The sequence below is a fragment of the Melanerpes formicivorus genome, unplaced genomic scaffold (genome assembly GCF_026170545.1).
Source record: "Melanerpes formicivorus ecotype bairdi unplaced genomic scaffold, bMelFor1.0.p_v2 SCAF_134, whole genome shotgun sequence".
NCBI classification, from domain to species: domain Eukaryota; kingdom Metazoa; phylum Chordata; class Aves; order Piciformes; family Picidae; genus Melanerpes; species Melanerpes formicivorus.
In genome coordinates, this window is record NW_027142486.1 from 68,145 (window position 1) to 84,872 (window position 16,728).

Below are 16,728 nucleotides of genomic sequence, written 5' to 3' on the forward strand. Positions count from 1 at the left end.
AGCCCTGGAAGAACGAGTGCTGGGGCTGTGTGGCAGAGCTGTTGTGCTGGGACTCTTCACCTCTACCTCTGAAGAGATGAACTGCCCCTGGAGCTGCAGAGAAGGCTTGGAGGAAGGAGCTCAGGAAAAGACAAATGCTCACAGAAAAGCCTTTCTGTTGTTTAACCAAAGAAGGAGCACAGCTCCTGTTACACAAACTCTGGGTCAGAAAAGCAAAGCAGGGAGGGGATTAGAAAGGGGATGACAACATTATAAATAGCAAAAATCCCCCTCCCCAGCTCCACCCCCCCAACCCCCCAACCTCCCCAAGTACAGGAGCCAGGCTGGGCCTGCCCTGAGAGGCATCAGAACTGCTCTGCAGGAGAAGACAAAGAGTTTATTGCTTCTCAAAACACCCAGGCATCAGTTTGCTGAGGGCATCCTTCAGCTCCTGGTTCCTCAGGCTGTAGATGAGAGGGTTCACTGCTGGAGGCACCACGGAGTACAGAACTGCCATCACCAGATCCAGGGATGGGGAGGAGACGGAGGGGGGCTTCAGGTAGACAAAGATGCCAATGGTGATAAATAGAGAGACCACAGCCAGGTGAGGCAGGCAGGTGGCAAAGGCTTTGTGGCGTCCCTGCTGAGAGGGGATCCTCAGCACTGCCCTGAAGATCTGCACATAGGACACCACAATGAACACAAAACATCCCACAAATGGAAAAGCACTGAAAGCAAGAAGCCAAACTTCCCTGAGGTAGGAGGTGGAGCAGCAGAGCTTGAGGATTGGGGGAATTTCACAGAAGAACTGCTCCACAGAGTTGCCCTGGCAGAGGGGCAGGGAAAAGGTATTGGCTGTGTGCAGCAGAGCAGAGAGAAAGCCACAGGCCCAGGCAGCTGCTGCCAGGAGGACACAAACTCTGCTGCCCAGGAGGGTCTCATAGTGCAGGGGTCTGCAGATGGCAGCGTAGCGATCGTAGGCCATGACGGTGAGGAGAAAATACTCTGCTGAAAGGAACAAGGAAAAGAAAAAGAGTTGAGAAGCACATCCTGCATAGGAGATGGCCCTGGTGTCCCAGAGGAAATTGGCCATGGATTTGGGAAGAATTGTGGTGATGGAAACGAGATCTAGGAAGGCAAGGTTGAGGAGAAAGAAGTACATGGGGGTGTGGAGGTGGTGGTCGCAGGCTATGGTGGTGATGATGAGACTGTTACCCAGCAGGGTGGCCAGGTAGGTGGCCAGGAAGAGCCAGAAGTGCAGGAGCTGCAGCTGCCTTGTGCCTGTGAATGCCAGCAGGAGGAAGTGGGTGGTGGAGCTGCTGTTGGACATGGTCTGTCTCTGGGCATGGAGGACTGTTGAAAGAGGAGAAGACATCACACAGGTTAGGAGAGAATTCCTTCAGACAACTCCTTGGCTATTTCCCAGACAATCCTCTCACATTTACTTCTCCTTCTGTGCAGGAAGTTTGTGCACTCCAAGCTTCACAGCCTTGCAGTCATCCCAGCAGGAGGCAGCTGTCCTGTCCTGTGTCTCTGATGGTGCAGATGGGAAGCTCTGCTCTGGAGCATCTCCTGCCCCTCCCTAGAAGAGAGAGATCCCAGAGGCTGTGGGATGTGGCAGCTTTACAAGCTCCACAAACTGCAAATCCATCCTCCTGCACCACAGACTCACCACACCCAGGGCTGGGAAGCTTTCTCCTCTTTGAGCTCTCAGCACCCAACCTGTCCTGCCTACCTTGAAGCTCTCTCTGCCTTCCTCATCTCCTTGAGATGTCCTGGCAGTGCCCTCAGTCCTGCTGCCCTGTGCAGAGGAGCAGCTCCTGGGCAGAGCTGTCTCTCTGCAGTGCTGCCTGCTTGACAGAAGCTCCCTCCAGCCCAGGAGCCTGGCTCAGCTCAGCAGCAGAGGGCCAGCCCCAGGCATTTAATGACTCCTCTGGCGGCCTTGGTGTCGAGTCCATGAGTCTCAGAGACTGAGAGCAAGCTGAAGAAACCTCTCAGGAAGCCAAATGCCAACTGCCAACTTTGCTGGAGCCCTAATGGGTCCCACTGAGGACCATCACTGACAAAGCCTCCCCAGGGGCTTGTTAGAGCAGAAAAGCAGAAGCAAGAGCAACAACCTGGAGCTCAAGACGGTGCCAGGGTTGCTCTGATGCTGAGCAAACCTGGATGGGCTTGATCAAGCCAAAGGGCCAAGTCCTGGCCCCCTGCCCCTTGGAAGGGAGATCCTGCCCCTCAGACATGGCTCAGGGCTCTTCCTGGGGCACTGGGATGTGAGGATGTGCAATGGCTGGAGCAGGTCTATGGTGTGACAGTGCTGGGTGGGGCAAGGAGGCAATGAGGTCTTTGTGAATGAAGTTCAGCTACCTTCTGGTTGCAGAGACAATGGCCACAGCCATGGTGATGAAGAGGTCATCTCTGATGAGGGCTTTAAGCTTTGCCACTGCCCTCAGTGGTCCCCACCACAGCCTGCCCTATGGTGTCCCATAGCTGCACCTCTTCCTTTGAAGACACCCAGTCCTCTCTCCATGTTCACCTCAATCTCTCATCTCCCTCACTGACATCTCTCCATCCTCCCTGCCTGTTCCATGGAAGAGAAAGCCAAGGGCCAAGGGCTGGCTCAGCCTCCCTCTGAGTGCCCTCTTGTCCCAGAGGTTATCAATTTATGCTGGACCTTGTTCTCACCAACAGGGAAGGGCTGGTAACCAATGTGAGGCTCAGAGACATCCTTGGCTGCAGTGACCATGAAGCAGTGAATTTAATATCCTCAGGGTAATCAGGAGGAAGTAGAATATAGAATATAGAATATAGAATATAGAATATAGAATATAGAATAAACCAGGTTGGAAGAGACCTCCAAGATCATCGTGTCCCCCTTCAACCAATCCAACACCACCCAATCAACTAACCCATGGCACCAAGCACCCCATCAAGTCTCCTCCTGAACACCTCCAATGACAGCGACTCCACCACATCCCCAGGCAGCCCATTCCAATGGGCAATCACTCTCTCTATATAGAACTTCTTCCTAACATCCAACCTAAACCTCCCCTGGTGCAGCCTGAGACTGTGTCCCCTTGTTCTGGTACTGGCTGCCTGGGAGAAGAGACCATCATCTGCCTGTCTACAACCTCCCTTCAGGTAGTTGTAGAGAGTGATAAGGTCACCCCTGAGTCTCCTCTTCTCCAGGCTAAGGAACCCCAGCTCCCTCAGCCTCTCCTCATAGGGCTTGTGTTCCAAATCCCTCACCAACGTTGTTGCCCTTCTCTGGACTCATTCCAGCAAGTCAACCTCCTTCCTAAACTGAGTGGCCCAGAACTGGACACAGTACTCGAGGTGTGGCCTAACCAGTGCAGTGTACAGGGGCAGAATGACCTCCCTGCTCCTGCTGGCCACACTGTTCCTGATGCAGGCCAGGATGCCATTGGCCCTCTTGGCTGCCTGGGCACACTGCAGGCTCATGTTCAGCCTACCATCGACCAGCATCCCCAGGTCCCTCTCTACCTGGCTGCTCTCCAGCCACTCTGACCCCAGCCTATAGCACTGCATGGGGTTGGTGTGGCCAATGTGCAGCACCTGGCACTTGGATGTGTTCAATCTCATGCCCTTGGCCTCTGCCCATCTCTCCAGCCTGTCGAGGTCCCTCTGCAGAGCCTCTCCACCCTCCAGCAGATCAACTCCTGCCCCCAGCTTGGTGTCATCTGCAAATTTACTGATGATGGACTCAATGCCCTCATCCAGATCATCAGTAAAGATGTTAAAGAGCACAGGGCCCAGCACTGATCCTTGGGGCACAGCACTGGTGCCTGGCTGCCAGCTGGATGTGGCACCATTCACCACCACTCTCTGGGCTCAGCCCTCCAGCCAGTTCCTAACCCAATGCAGTGTGCTCCTATCCAAGCCATGGGCTGACAGCTTGGCCAGGAGTTTGCTATGGGGGACAGTGTCAAAGGCCTTGCTGAGGTCCAGGTAGACCACATCCACAGGCCTCCCCACATCCACCAGGTGGGTCACTTGATCATAGAAGGAGATCAGGTTGGTCAGGCAGGACCTGCCCTTCCTAAATGCATCCTGGCTGGGCCTGATCCCTTGGCCATCCTGTAAGTGCTGTGTGATTGCACTCAGGATGACCTGTTCCATGATCTTGCCTGGCACTGAGGTCAGGCTGACAGGCCTGTAATTCCCTGGCTCATCCAACGGGCCCTGCTTGTGGATGGGCACCACGTTGGCCAGCTTCCAGTCTTCTGGGACCTATTGTGTCAGTTGTGTCAGAATGAGCTCATTGACCCAGCTCTGGTTTTCTGCTGGGTTACAGCAGCTATTTGGGGCATGAACAAGGGCCCTCAGATGCTCTCATGAACCCCTTCAATTATCATATTGGAGTCTGTGACCAATCTGCTGTGACACTGCTCTCTATCCCAGGATCACAGGATCACAGGAATGACTTCTGTAGGCCTTAGCATTATTTTGCTTTTGTGCCCAGTGGGTACTAAAAAGTTGTTTTACTTTCACTCCTTGCAGTCAGGGACTAGGCTGAAGTTCCCCCTTCAGACTGTAATAGGAACTCATGGATTGTGACAGAAGGCAGAACAGAGTCCCCCTCGGGTGTTGGCCACTGAGGAAGAGGCGTCATGCTGGTGGTGCCTCAGCTTTACACTGAGCGTGATGTGGATGGAGTGGAATCCCTTGTTGATCAGTTCAGGGTCACCTCTCCTGTCCATTCCTCCCTGCAAGTGCAGCCTTGTACTCTGCTTCCCCAAGGTGGAACACAAGATTGAGCAGTGACCTTGGCCTGCACACCAATCCTTGGCAGGCACTCTGAACATCAGCATTCTCACTGCCAGAGGCAGCCACCGTGCAAACCTGCTCTGAACATCAGAAAGTGCTGGCACTGAGCAGAGACTGAGCTGAGCAGTCAGATCCCTGAACAGAGTTGGTTCTATTCCAGCTCAAGCCAGGACACCTCTCCATGTTTTGTCCTCAAGAATCCCAAAGAATCCCAGAATCATACAATGCTTTGGGTTGGAAGAGACCTTTAAAGATCACAGAGACCAACCTGCTTGCAATGATCAGGAACATCTGCAACTAGAGCAGGCTGCTCAAAGCCCCCCTCCAATCTCCTCTGGAATGGTTCCAGGATTGGGCATCTCCCACCTCCCTGGGCAACCTGGGCGAGGCTCTCACCTCCCTCAGTGTCAAATATTTCTTCCTTCTCTCCAGTCTGAATCTCCCTCAGGTCAAACCATCAGCCCCTGCCTTGTCACACCAGGCCCTGCTCAGAATCCCTCCACAGCTTTCTGATCAGCCCTTTAAGTACTGTTAGGCCCTAGTTGTGGTTTCCTGTTGGTTCCCTGCAGTCCAGGGATAAGCCACAGGAAGCTGCTGCCCACCATTCCTCTTGCATTTGGCTGCCCTGGGGATGCTAAGGTCTCCCTCTGCATCCAGGGAAATATTGCCCTGAAGTCACCCCCACTGAAGAGAGGAAATGATGCAATCATGGAACCACTGAGGCTGGAAAAGACCCTTGAGATCACCACATGCCATGGGGTGAGGGAAACATTGCTGCTGTGACAGTGGCTGGTAACTCAGTGCATGCCTGGAGAGACCAAAGCACAGCCCAGAGAATGGACACAAAGTCCCCAAGGCTGGGCCACACAGGGCAGGGGACAGAGGAGCATCCAACCAGTGTCTTGTGCCCATGGCCTGCCCTCCTGGTCTGCGTTGGGGTACGCCAGAGAAGAGTGTGGGCTGAGGGCCAGGAAGGCCTCTGGGCTCTGCATGGGGCTCTGAAATCTCCTGTGAGCCCAGGGGTGCTGAGCCCATGGGACAGGGAACCACCACCCCTGCCAGAGTGGGGCAGAGGAACCAGGGGGCCCAGCTGCTTCTCCATGCTCCTCACCTGCCCTCACCCCAAAACACCAGAGCGTTTCACCCCTCCCAAACACCACCTGCCCAAGGCCTGGCATTGTGACTGCCTGCATCTCCCAGCCTCATGGCAGGGTGCTCCAGGGGAACCCTCTCTGGACAAAGGCTCCCAGGTATCCAGGCTGCCAGACCTGCCCTCTGCCAGTCTGCTCCTCACTGTGGTGCTGCCAGAGGATGCAGGTGTTGTGGCAATGGCAGAGGAGGGGCAACATGGTCCTGGACACACAGAGTGCAGCTTTGCTGAGGGGGTTTATTGATCATGAGAGGGACATGGCCCAGGGCTCCCAGGGGATCAGGTGGGGACATCCAGGGATGATCATCTCCTCTTTCCTCTGAAGGGGGCCAGGACAGAGGTGTCACCAGCAGTTCCAGCCCTGAAAGAGAGAGACTCCCAGGGTCAGCTAGGACATAAGAGGAACCTTGTCCCCACCATGTCTCTTTGCAGAGACTTGGGGAAAGAGAAGGGAATTGGAGCTCTCAATATACCCTGGACAGGATTTGGCTCTCCTGAGATCCAGATGTCACCAGAGCCCCTTGCCCAGTGTGTGGTTACCCTGGGATGTCCCTAAATCTCCCAGAGCCCTGCCCAGCTCTTACTGTGCCTGTGGGGGTCTGTGTGGCACCAAAGCCTCTGCCTGGCCTGCACAGCGACCCTCTGGGTCTGTAGAGCCCTACTGAGTTGAAGCAAAGGCACAGAGCCAGCTCTGTGCTGTGTCCCCTGGGGCACGGATCAGCAACAGTGACCTCTGTTTCCTTTTCTGACACCTAAGGTCTGCCCACCCCAGAGGGCTCAGGGATGCCCCAGGGCCCAGGATTCTTTGTGGGGTTAGGAATGCCCTGGTGCTGCTCACCTAGACAGCAGCTTCAGCAGCTACAGCCAGGCGCTTCTGGCGCACCCGCTCCAGCAGGACATCAGCCGCAGGCAGCTGGGGAGAAAGGGAGGTTAGGGACAAGTCTGGGTGCACTGGGGTGTGCTGGGAGGATGGGGGGAAGCAATGGAGTCCTTGGGGAAGTTGCTTCTGGAGCAGATGAGCTTGGATGGTGGTGCCCAGAAGGCAGTGAGGGTCCTGGGAAGGGGCCCACCTGGCTGTGTGGTTGTGTACTGGGGCATCCGGGGGTGTACTGGGTTGTACTGGGGTGGATGGGGATGCAAAGGGGGCTCTGGGGGAGATGTCTTCCCTTGGAAAGCACTGGGGTGCTGGGGTATTCTCTGGAGTTGCAGTGGGATGCACTGGGGTGTGCTGGAGCACCCTGGGATGCTCTGCAGTGTTGTGGCCATGGGAAGGGAGGGGGTGGGGCCAGCAGAACTCGTGGTACCCACCTCGACACTCTCCAATGGCTCAGGTTTGGCTACATTCACCTGCAGAGAGACCAGGAGACCTCACTGGTCACTGGGATACCTCCAGTCCCAGCAAGAGATGGGAGGGCCAAAATGCCCTCCCGTTCCCCAGACTGGATGCCCTCCAAGTCCACCTCACTACTTACATCCAGTTGAGAATTTTCCTCAATGCTTTCCAGCAGTGCCTAGGGAGGAAGAGCAAAGAGGTGACCTGGAAGGAACCTCAGTGGGGCCCTGAGTGGGGCACAAGTGTCCTCAGTCCCAGCAGGCCAAAGGCTTCCCTCTGGTCTGAAGGGGAAAATGCCTTCTGCTCCCCTCAGCCTGATTCCTCCAAGTTCCCCTGGGATGCCTCTCCATGCAGGGTCCAGGGCTGGGGATGGAGACAAGAAGAGTGTAGGGAATTCAGGTCTCCAAAGAGGATGAGGTTAAGGAAAAGGCTTCCAACAACAGAGCACTGGGGTGAATTAATGGACCCCAATGGACTGGGCTGGAGTGTTGAAGGGGCAGGACAGTGTGGGGTGCAATTGATAGGTAAAGAATTCAAGATGAGGGGGCATGGGGACATCAAGAGAGCTGGTTGGTGGGGGCAGAAGAAAGAGGCCAAAACCAAGGGGACTGGGAGAGTGTTTGGGAATGGCTATGGCAGGAAGAGGATTTGGGGCGACCACTGCAATGGAGAGGATGAAAGGCAAAGGGCTGAGGGACAAGATGGAAAGAAAGGCATTGGGAGAGATCAAAGGGAGGGCATCTGGGGACATTAGATAGGACATGGAGGAGATCTCAGGCAGAAGATGTTTGAGGGGAGCAAAAGTATGGGCTGGGGAGTTGCAGAAGGGAGGGGTGTGGGGTCACCAAGAGAAGAAACTGGTGGGAGCCTTCCCAGCTTTGGTGTTGGACCTTCCCAGGGAGGGAACAGCTCCAGGCATTCACTGAGGAACTCAGGCCTTGGGCACAAGAAGCTGCTTAGTGGGGGAAGTGGAGGGAAGAGATGGAGCTGTGGGAGGGAGAGAGCTGCATTGCCAGGAGAGGCAGGGGAGCCTGGAGGAGCCTCTTGCTTGGGCAAGGGAGAGGCCAAATCAAGGGGTTTCATCCTCACCACTCCAATTTCATTCCACATGTCCTGTAGCCATGACCCATCCCCATGAGCCCCTCCCTGTGGCACTGGAGTCCTACCTTGGCATCTGCTGGGGTGCACAGCAGGATGGTGAAGAGCAGAGCCACGCCGACCACTGCCACCTTCATTTTCCTCTGTGGTGTGGTAAGTCCTGGGTGAAGCTGGGGAAGGTGAGGGGCAGATTTATCCCTCCCAGGACTCCTCCTTCTTCCTCCTAAGAGCCCCCAGGGCAAAGGCAGGCTTGGCAGTGGCACCAGCCCTGGCAACAAGCCCAGCCCTGGCACGCAGTCACCCTCACCTCTGGCACGGATCCATCCACCTTCCTTGGCATCTCTCCAGCTTCCTGCATGGGGCAGCTGCAAATCAAACAGCCCAGACCTCCAGGGGCACTGGGGGGTGGGGTGGATAGAGTACTGCTGACAGCAGTGACCACTCACTGCTTCAACATGAAGACTCCAAAAGCCAGACCCTCCCCATCTCCCAGTGCCTCTCCTTTCCCTGCACTGCCACCTTCCAGTCTCCCTCACCTCCCAGCCCAGTCTTTCAACCCAGTAATGCTCCAGAGGTGACACCAAACTCAAACCTAGGGTCACTAAGAGCCATCCCTGACACCTCTCCAGCCCCCTGGGGAAATTTGGGGCTGAGACTGACGACTCTTCTTGGGAACACTGGGAGATGGGAGGACAACTGGTGGCCTGGGCAGTAGGGACAGCAGAGTGGCTGAGTGTCTTGGTTTGAGGAGCGAGACAGCTGCTCTTCAGCCCTTCCCAGGGGAGTAAAGGACAATGCTCCCTGCTGGCTATGAAAGAAAGAAGTGGCAGTGGAAGTATCAATCACAACTGCATACAGCAGCACAAAATCCATCATCCACCTCAGCCATGGTTCTCCAAGAACCTCAGAACCTCCTTAAGCCAAAGCTTCACACCACCTTCCTCCAAACCAGGCCAAACACCCAGGCCTCACATGCACCCTCCTCCCCACCCCCAAGAGAAATTCTGCTTGCCAGCTCCAGGCCAAGCCAGGCCACTCCAGGCCCCAAGTGGCAGCCTGGCCAAGGCTGAACAAGCCTGAGTCCCCTGCACAAACCCAAGATAAAGCTCCACCTGTCCTCCTGGGAGCAGAGAGGTACAAAAAATGGAAGAACAAAGAGAAATGGCAGTGGTTATAGAAATGCAGGGCTTATGGGCATGGAATAACAGGAGATTACACTTTTTGGTACCCCCTCTGGGACCTATCTAGGAGGCCTGTAAGGTATGGTTTAAGATACCTCAGTGCTTAAAGCCTCGACACTGAGATCTTCAGTGACTGGAAGCACTGCTGGGGAGCACTGGGGGGTGCTGACCACTGGGAGATGAGAGCTCATTTGGGGGAAGTGCTGGGGTGGTTGCAGTGCTCAGCTCCAGCCCACCCCATTGCCCTTGCACTCCAGGACCCAAAGTGGTCATGTCTTCTTCCCCAGAGCAGAGACCAGAGGGGAATATCCTCTGCCCTGGCCCTCACCCTGACAATGCCTGGGGCCACTGAGCCCTCCCAGACAACCTGGGTCCCACTCTGCAGAGCTGCCCTGGGATGGTAGGTCCCAGTGACCCTGGCCCCAACAAGACTCTGGCTCCAGCCCTGTCCCTGACTGGAACTTGGCCACAGCTCACCCAAGGCCCTTGAGTGTCCTTTCAATGCCCTTTTCCTTGGCCCTGGCCAGCACTGTCCCTGGGCAGGGTGTGACCATCCACAGGGTCACAATGAAGAGGGCTCTTGTGCCCAGGCAGCCACTTGGAGCTAATGGTGGGGCCAGAGCTGCCCTGGCAAGAGGAAGGATGTTTGTTCCTGCAGCACCTCTGCTCAGTTGTGAGTGCCCAGGGCCTGTGGCACAAAGAGCCCCTTCAGCACTGACCTCCTGGGGTATTTTGAAGGGCCATTGGTCTCTCTTTACAGGACACTAACTCTAAACAAGAGCTCTGCTGTGGGGCAGTTGTGCAAAGGCCTAAGGCAATAGACTTGAGAGTTTGCTTTGGAAGCTGCCCAAGAGCAGGCAGTCACCTGGCACATGGTCACTGTGACAGCTCCTGCTCTGGGAGCTCTTTGTCAGAGCTGAGTGGCTCAGGGATGAATTCTTGAGCCTATCAACACTGGGCTGTGAGCTGATTGGTGTTCTGGAGTTCCCTCCAGGACTGCAAGAGAATCTCACCTCCTCCCCACAAGCCTGTATCCCAGCCCTTGTGCCAGCATTTCCAAGAGGATGCCTTCCTCTCTCACACTGAGCTGTGTCTCTGCAGTTAAGGCTCAGGCTTTTTCTGCTCAAGGGAAAGGGCACTGCTGGCACACACCACATGCCACCCTGTGTGACCAGGGGGGACATGAGGAGGTGGCATGGTGAACCTACCTGGGGACTGGAACCTTGGGGATAGGAAGTGCAAGAACAACCAACAGCCAAAGGCCATGGACCCAGGAAAAGTGCTGCTGAAGGGTCTGTTGGGTGGAGCAGAAGGGCTGCTCCTACTTTCCACCTGGAGGAAGGGAATTCTGCTCTGCAGCTACAAAACCCAAACCCTGCCTATGCTGACCAGAAGTAAAGGGTCCTGTCTCCAGCTGGGCAGAGGAAAGACGTCAAAGGTCAACGAGTCCAACCTGTCACCACAGAACTAGACCATGGCACCAAGTGCCATATCCAGTCCCCTCTTGAAAACCTCCAGAGACAGTGATTCCACCACCTCCCTGGGCAGCACATTCCAATGATGAATAACTCTCTCAGTGAAGAACTTTCTCCTCATCTCCAGCCTAAACTTCCCCTGGCGCAGCTTGAGACTGTGTCCTCTTGTTCTGGTGCTGGTTTCTTGGGAGAAGAGACCAACCCAGCTCTTTGGAGGGAGTCCTTATCTCCTGCTAACATGAAGGACAGACCTGCAGACGCCTGACTAATTTTCTCCTGTGCAATTATGGCCTGCTTAGGCCTGGGAGTCAATGAGTGGGAGAGAAAAGGAGCAGCTGGGGTTTGTGGTTCAGTCTGCTTGGGGGATGGGGTTTGTGCATTTTCATGCATTCTGTATTTTTCCTGTCTATTTCTGAATACAATTTCTGTACTTATCTCCAGTTCCACAAGAGTGTCTTTGGTTTACTTCCATTGGGAGTAAAATTATCTCTGTCCACTCTTTAAACTAAGACAACATTCTAATTAGATTTCCATCATCATCATCATCATCATCATCATCATTATTATTACATCTCCCTTTCATTTTCTGTCCTATTAAACTGTCTTTATTTCAGCACACAAATTTGACTTTTTCCCCTCTGCTGGGCTCTGGCACATGGAGGATGATGTTAGACCACTGTGCACCCTGTAAAGAGCTGGCTGCATCCAAAAGGGATTGTCTGAGGCAAGCACTAGCAGGTGGCCATTACTTGATAGCTCAGAAATAACAGCAGGATCAAGACAGCTTCTCCTGCGTTCATTGCTCCCAGCGTCCCTCAGATGGGAAGTGTGAGACAGGATTTGTGTCTTAATGTCTGTGTGCAATGTGTTCAGGCATGATCAAGTCTTCTCTGTCAGGAGTGAAATGTAAAGATCAGAACTATTAAGATCTAAGTTCTTCTTTACAATGTCTGTTATCTTTGACCATGTATTATGCCAGCTCTGTTAGAACATTGTAACTAGTTCAGCTTAAGCTTTGTGCCTTGTATGGGTTACATCAGTCTGTTAGACATGCTGCGCTACAGAACTCCTGCTTTTGCTATATAGCTTAGGTTTAATTTGCTAGCTTCTGTGTATGCAAGTAGTATCTTGTATAGGATGAGAACAACTCCTATGACCAAATGCCAGTGACGAGCAGTGTGAGCGATCAGGCAGTGTAGGCCTAGAGCCTGACATGGTGGTAGGCCATGCTCAGCATAAGTGCAGAAGTGGCTAGCAGTGTAGCAAAACAGTGCTGTGCCTGCAGCATGTAACTAAAGCAGGACACTGGTAGCTATAAACACAGAAAGTTATGTGGGAATAACAGGACACACACCTGCATCAACAACCTCACATGTCATTAGGAGTTGGACCAATAATCTATAACAGTGCGATGTGTGGTCACTCATAGGGAACCAATGAAGCTATGCCAACGAGGCTCTCCGAGTTTATATAAGTTGTAGGAGTTCCCTTGATATGCACTTCTTCTTCTTTGCTTTATTTTACCTTCTTTACTGTGCTATACTCACTATGCTTGCTCTGTAGTCCTACAATACTGGAACAATGGCTCAAGGGTATGGGTGGAAGACTTTGATGGAATGTGTTGTTTGAACCTGTCAGATCATGGAGTGTCAATGCATGCTGAGATTAAGTGGCTAAGGAATCACACGCGTGCTGTTGCAATTGTAAAAAGTCCCTTGGATGATTGGTTAAGATCAATATTTGGGAATGTGTCACAGTGGGTTATACAATTGATAAAAGAAGCTTTAAGGTTTTTAAGTATTATTGTACTAATTTTGATTGTTGTTAAACTTGCCTATAATTGTATCATGCAAAGTGTTCAAAGGATAACCTCCAAGGCCTTACTTGCACAAAAGAAAAATGGGGGAATTGTTGGGGATTGGCTTAGGGAGAAGGGACAATGGTCCCAGGAACATCTGTGCAATTCAGGCCTTGAAGGACTTTCTGTTGAAAATATAGCAATGGAGTAGGAGTTGTGGAAAAGTGCCTGGTATGCTAAGGTCAAGCTTCCCCTGAGAAGAGACAAACAAGATAAGGAGGAGGCAAGATCTGGGAAAAAGAGCAATTAGACTTAGTAGAAAAAACCACAGAGTAGTGAAATAATGATGTAATCTTTTAGAGTTAAACCAATAGTATGTGTTAAATTAGAATAGAATTAACTATGCATAAGATAAGACTATAAATAATAAAGCATGGAACAATAAAGTTGGATGATTTCTATTACTCATATTGAGTGCTGCCGTCCCTGTCTCCATTCTCGTCAATCCATGAGTGTGACATCTGTGCTGCCTTCAAGCAGGCCAAGCACACAAAGCTTCTGTGGTATGGAGAGAGATGGTCGAAATATAAGTACGGAGAGGCCTGGCAGATCGACCACATCACCCTTCCTCGGTCTCACAGTAGCAAGCAGTACCTACTGACCATGGTGGAGGCAAGTACAGGGTGGCTGGAGACCTACCCAGTACCTCATGCCACTGCTCGCAACACCATCCTGTACCTAGAGAGACATGTCCTGTGGAGACACAGCACCCCTGGGAGGATTGAATCAGACAATGGAACCCACTTCAAGAACCATCTCCTAAGGGACTGGGCAAAGGAACATGGCATTGAGTGGATTTACCACATCCCATACCTTGCACCAGCTGCAGGGAAGGTTGAGCGCTCCACTGGCTTGCTAAAAACCGCCCTAAAAGCCATGGGGAGTGGAGCCTTTAGGAACTGGGAGAGACACCTAGCTCAAGCCAGTTGGTTAGTGACCAGCAGAGGATCTGTGAAATGAGCTTGTCCTGCCCAGTCCCACCTGCTGCAAACAGTGGATGGAGATGGAGTTCCTGTGACTGCTGAGAAGAACCTGCTGGGGAAGCCAGTGTGGGTTTTCCCTGCTGCTGGTGGGTGCAGACTAACCCGAGGGGTGGTCTTGGCTGAGGGGCCTGGTGACACCTACTGAGTCATGTTAGAAACTGGGGACATTCAGTGTATCCCACAGCAGAATGTGACTCTGGCTGAGAGGGGATGAACTGAGAGGGGGCAGCGCGGATCAATGTATTATAGTCACTGTGTGAATAGTTATAAGTTGTTCAAAGTTTCTCCCTCCTAGCTTAATATCAGCCTAGCATCCAAGACTCAGCATACACACCACACACCAACCCAGAGAACTCCTGGGTCATCTCACCTGCTTCCCTACAGCAACGGACTGTTCCTGATTTTTTCCTTTCCCTTTCAAAAACAGACTGATTCCTGATTCTTCTCCACATCCCTGCCCAGTTCAAGCACCACCTACATTGACCAGCACCAGAGAGAGAGAGACTGCCCTGAGAGAGAGCGAGCCGGGATAACAAGGGACTTGCACCAAGGATTCCAATACCACATGTCAAGATTGGATGAAGGGGCTGTGACAGAAGAGTGGAAGTGGAACAGAGGGGTGGATTGTGGTGGGTTAACACCCATTCTGAAAATAACACAGAGCAGGGTGGAGGGCTTGCATGTGCTTTGCCCTCCCTGCAGGGCATTTTCCCCCTGGGAAACTGAGTCTCTTCCACTCCCCCCTCCCTGCCCAGCTAGGGTATAAAAAGCAGGACATTGCAGTCATTAGGCTCTCTCCTTTTGGCTCCTGCCTCTCCTGGATGAGAGCTACTGCAGCTGCCTTCCTGCTCCTCTGCCACATGGAGCCTGATCTTTTCCCTGCTGCCTCTGCACCTCTTCAGAGACTGGTTTTGTATTCTGTTTTTTTTTCCCCTCCCATCCATCCTTGTTCCTTGCCCTTGTGAACCTTATCTGTTATTGTTTTATATACATAGTGTTGAAAGAAAACTCTTTACCTCCCTACTTCCAGGCCGACTCCAAATCATTGCTTGGTGGATTTGCTTCTTTCTGGTGTTTTTCCTTTTGTTTTCCCTCTCTTCTGGGAGGGAGGAGGGGTGAGCAGGGGAGAGATTCTCAGCCTTGCCCCCATCTGAGCTCTTAACTCCAAGCTAAGGCTTAAACCACCACAGGGGGCTGGGACAGGGACAGCCATCCCTGAAGGGCCATGGGGACAAGACAGCCACGGCTGGGGACAGGGATGTGGGAGGGACAGGGGAGTGGAGTGGTCTGACAGCAGCCATGGCGTGTCCCTGTTGTCAGCGGTGTCCCCATGGCAGGTGGCACATCCCCACCCGTGTCCCATTCCCATGTGTGTGCCCTCGGGGGGGGAAGGGGGGGCTGTGTCCTCTCTTGTGTGCCCATGGAGGTGGCACAGCCCCACACATGTCCCCAGGCTGGCTCCCTCGGTGTCCCCTGCTGCAACAGCTGCCTGAGGAGGTCCCAGAACCTCCAGGAGCTGCAGCACCACTGTGTCCAGCACCGCCAACCACATGGGGAGGGACAGCTGTGAGAGACCCCAGGGGGAAGGACATCTATGGGGGAGCTCCTGCTCCCTTCTGCTGGACATGGCTCCCCTTGACCTCCTGCACCCCTTCTGCTGGACATGGCTTCACACTTCTCCCACCCTCAGACGGGGACACGCTGCACCCAGAGTCCTCCAGAAACAAAGGTGAACTTTCCCAGTGCCCTGCTATGGTTTTCCACAGCAGCTCAAGCAGCTCCCTGGGACTCCTGGCCCTGTGGGTTCCTCACCCTGCTGCCGTGGTTTGGATGAAGAGCAGCTGGAGCCTGTGACCCCCTGGAGCTGCTCCTGCCAGCACCACTCTCTGCAGCAAAGTTCTCTCTGCAGCTCCTGCAGCTTCCTGCACAAGCAGCTGCTCAGAGGAAATGTCCATGATGCCCAAAGACTCTCCTGTTGATGTCACCCATGCTGGAGGTCACTGATCTTGGTTTGCACTTGAGCTTGGATCCATGCCCAGGTGGAGGGCAGGGACAAGTGCAGTCCTTCAGGGATCAGCACTGGGACCAGGCTTGGTTAACATCTTTGTTGTTGCATGGAGAGAGGCACTGAGGCTCCCTCAGCACCAAGCTCTGTGGTGCTGCTGACTGCTGGAGGGAAGGATCCATCCCAAGGGACATTGAGAGGCTGCAGAGCTGGGCCCAGGACAACCTCATGAGGTTCACCAAGGCCAAGGGCAAGGTCCTGCAGTTGGCTCAGGGCAATCCCAGGCACTGCTATAGGCTGGGCAGGGACTGGCTGGAGAGTAACCCTGAAGGAAAGGCCTTGGGGATGCTGAGGGAGGAGAAGCTCAGCAGGAGCCAGCAGTGAGCACTTGCAGCCCAGAGAGCCAAGCAGAGCCTGGGCTGCAGCAAGAGAAGTGTGGCCAGCAGGGCCAGGGAGGGGATTCTGCCCCTCTGCTCCACTCTGCTGAGACCACACAAGGAGCTCTGTGTCCAGTTCTGGAGCCTCTGTTCCAGGAAGGATCTGAAGGTGCTGGAAAGTGTCCCGAGAAGGGCCACAAGGAGGAGCAGAGGGCTGGAGCTGCTCTGCTATGAGGACAGACTGAGAGAGTTGGGGTTGTACAGTCTGGAGAGGAGAAGGCCCCCAGGAAACCTAATTGTGGCCTTCCAGGATCTGAAGGGGACTCCAGAAAAGCTGGGGAGGGACTTTTGAGGGTATCAGGGAGGGATAGGACTGGGGGGGATGGAACAAAACTAGAGACTGAGATTGGCTGTGAGGAAGAAGTTGTTCCCCAGGAGGGTGGTGACAGCCTGGCACAGGCTGCCCAGGGAGGGGGTGGAAGCCTCATCCCTGGAGGTGTTTAA

At 53.7% G+C, this 16,728-nt stretch overlaps 1 protein-coding gene and 1 long non-coding RNA gene across 2 annotated transcripts; both read right to left on the minus strand.

The window, feature by feature from the left end:
• Positions 1 to 376: 376 nt before the first annotated feature.
• On the minus strand, positions 377 to 1,495 carry LOC137456672 (olfactory receptor 14J1-like). The gene is made up of 3 exons (XM_068168230.1): positions 1,419 to 1,495; positions 1,195 to 1,332; positions 377 to 987 (listed from the first exon to the last, which is right to left on the minus strand). The coding sequence occupies exons 2-3, from the start codon at positions 1,307 to 1,309 to the stop codon at positions 377 to 379; spliced, it is 726 nt and encodes a 241-aa protein (XP_068024331.1). The 5' UTR covers positions 1,310 to 1,332; positions 1,419 to 1,495.
• Positions 1,496 to 6,131: 4,636 nt separating this feature from the next.
• LOC137456658 (uncharacterized) lies at positions 6,132 to 8,667 on the minus strand. The gene is made up of 6 exons (XR_010991072.1): positions 8,653 to 8,667; positions 8,414 to 8,568; positions 7,387 to 7,425; positions 7,223 to 7,261; positions 6,753 to 6,827; positions 6,132 to 6,275 (listed from the first exon to the last, which is right to left on the minus strand). It is a non-coding gene; the product is annotated as an uncharacterized lncRNA (long non-coding RNA).
• Positions 8,668 to 16,728: the final 8,061 nt, after the last annotated feature.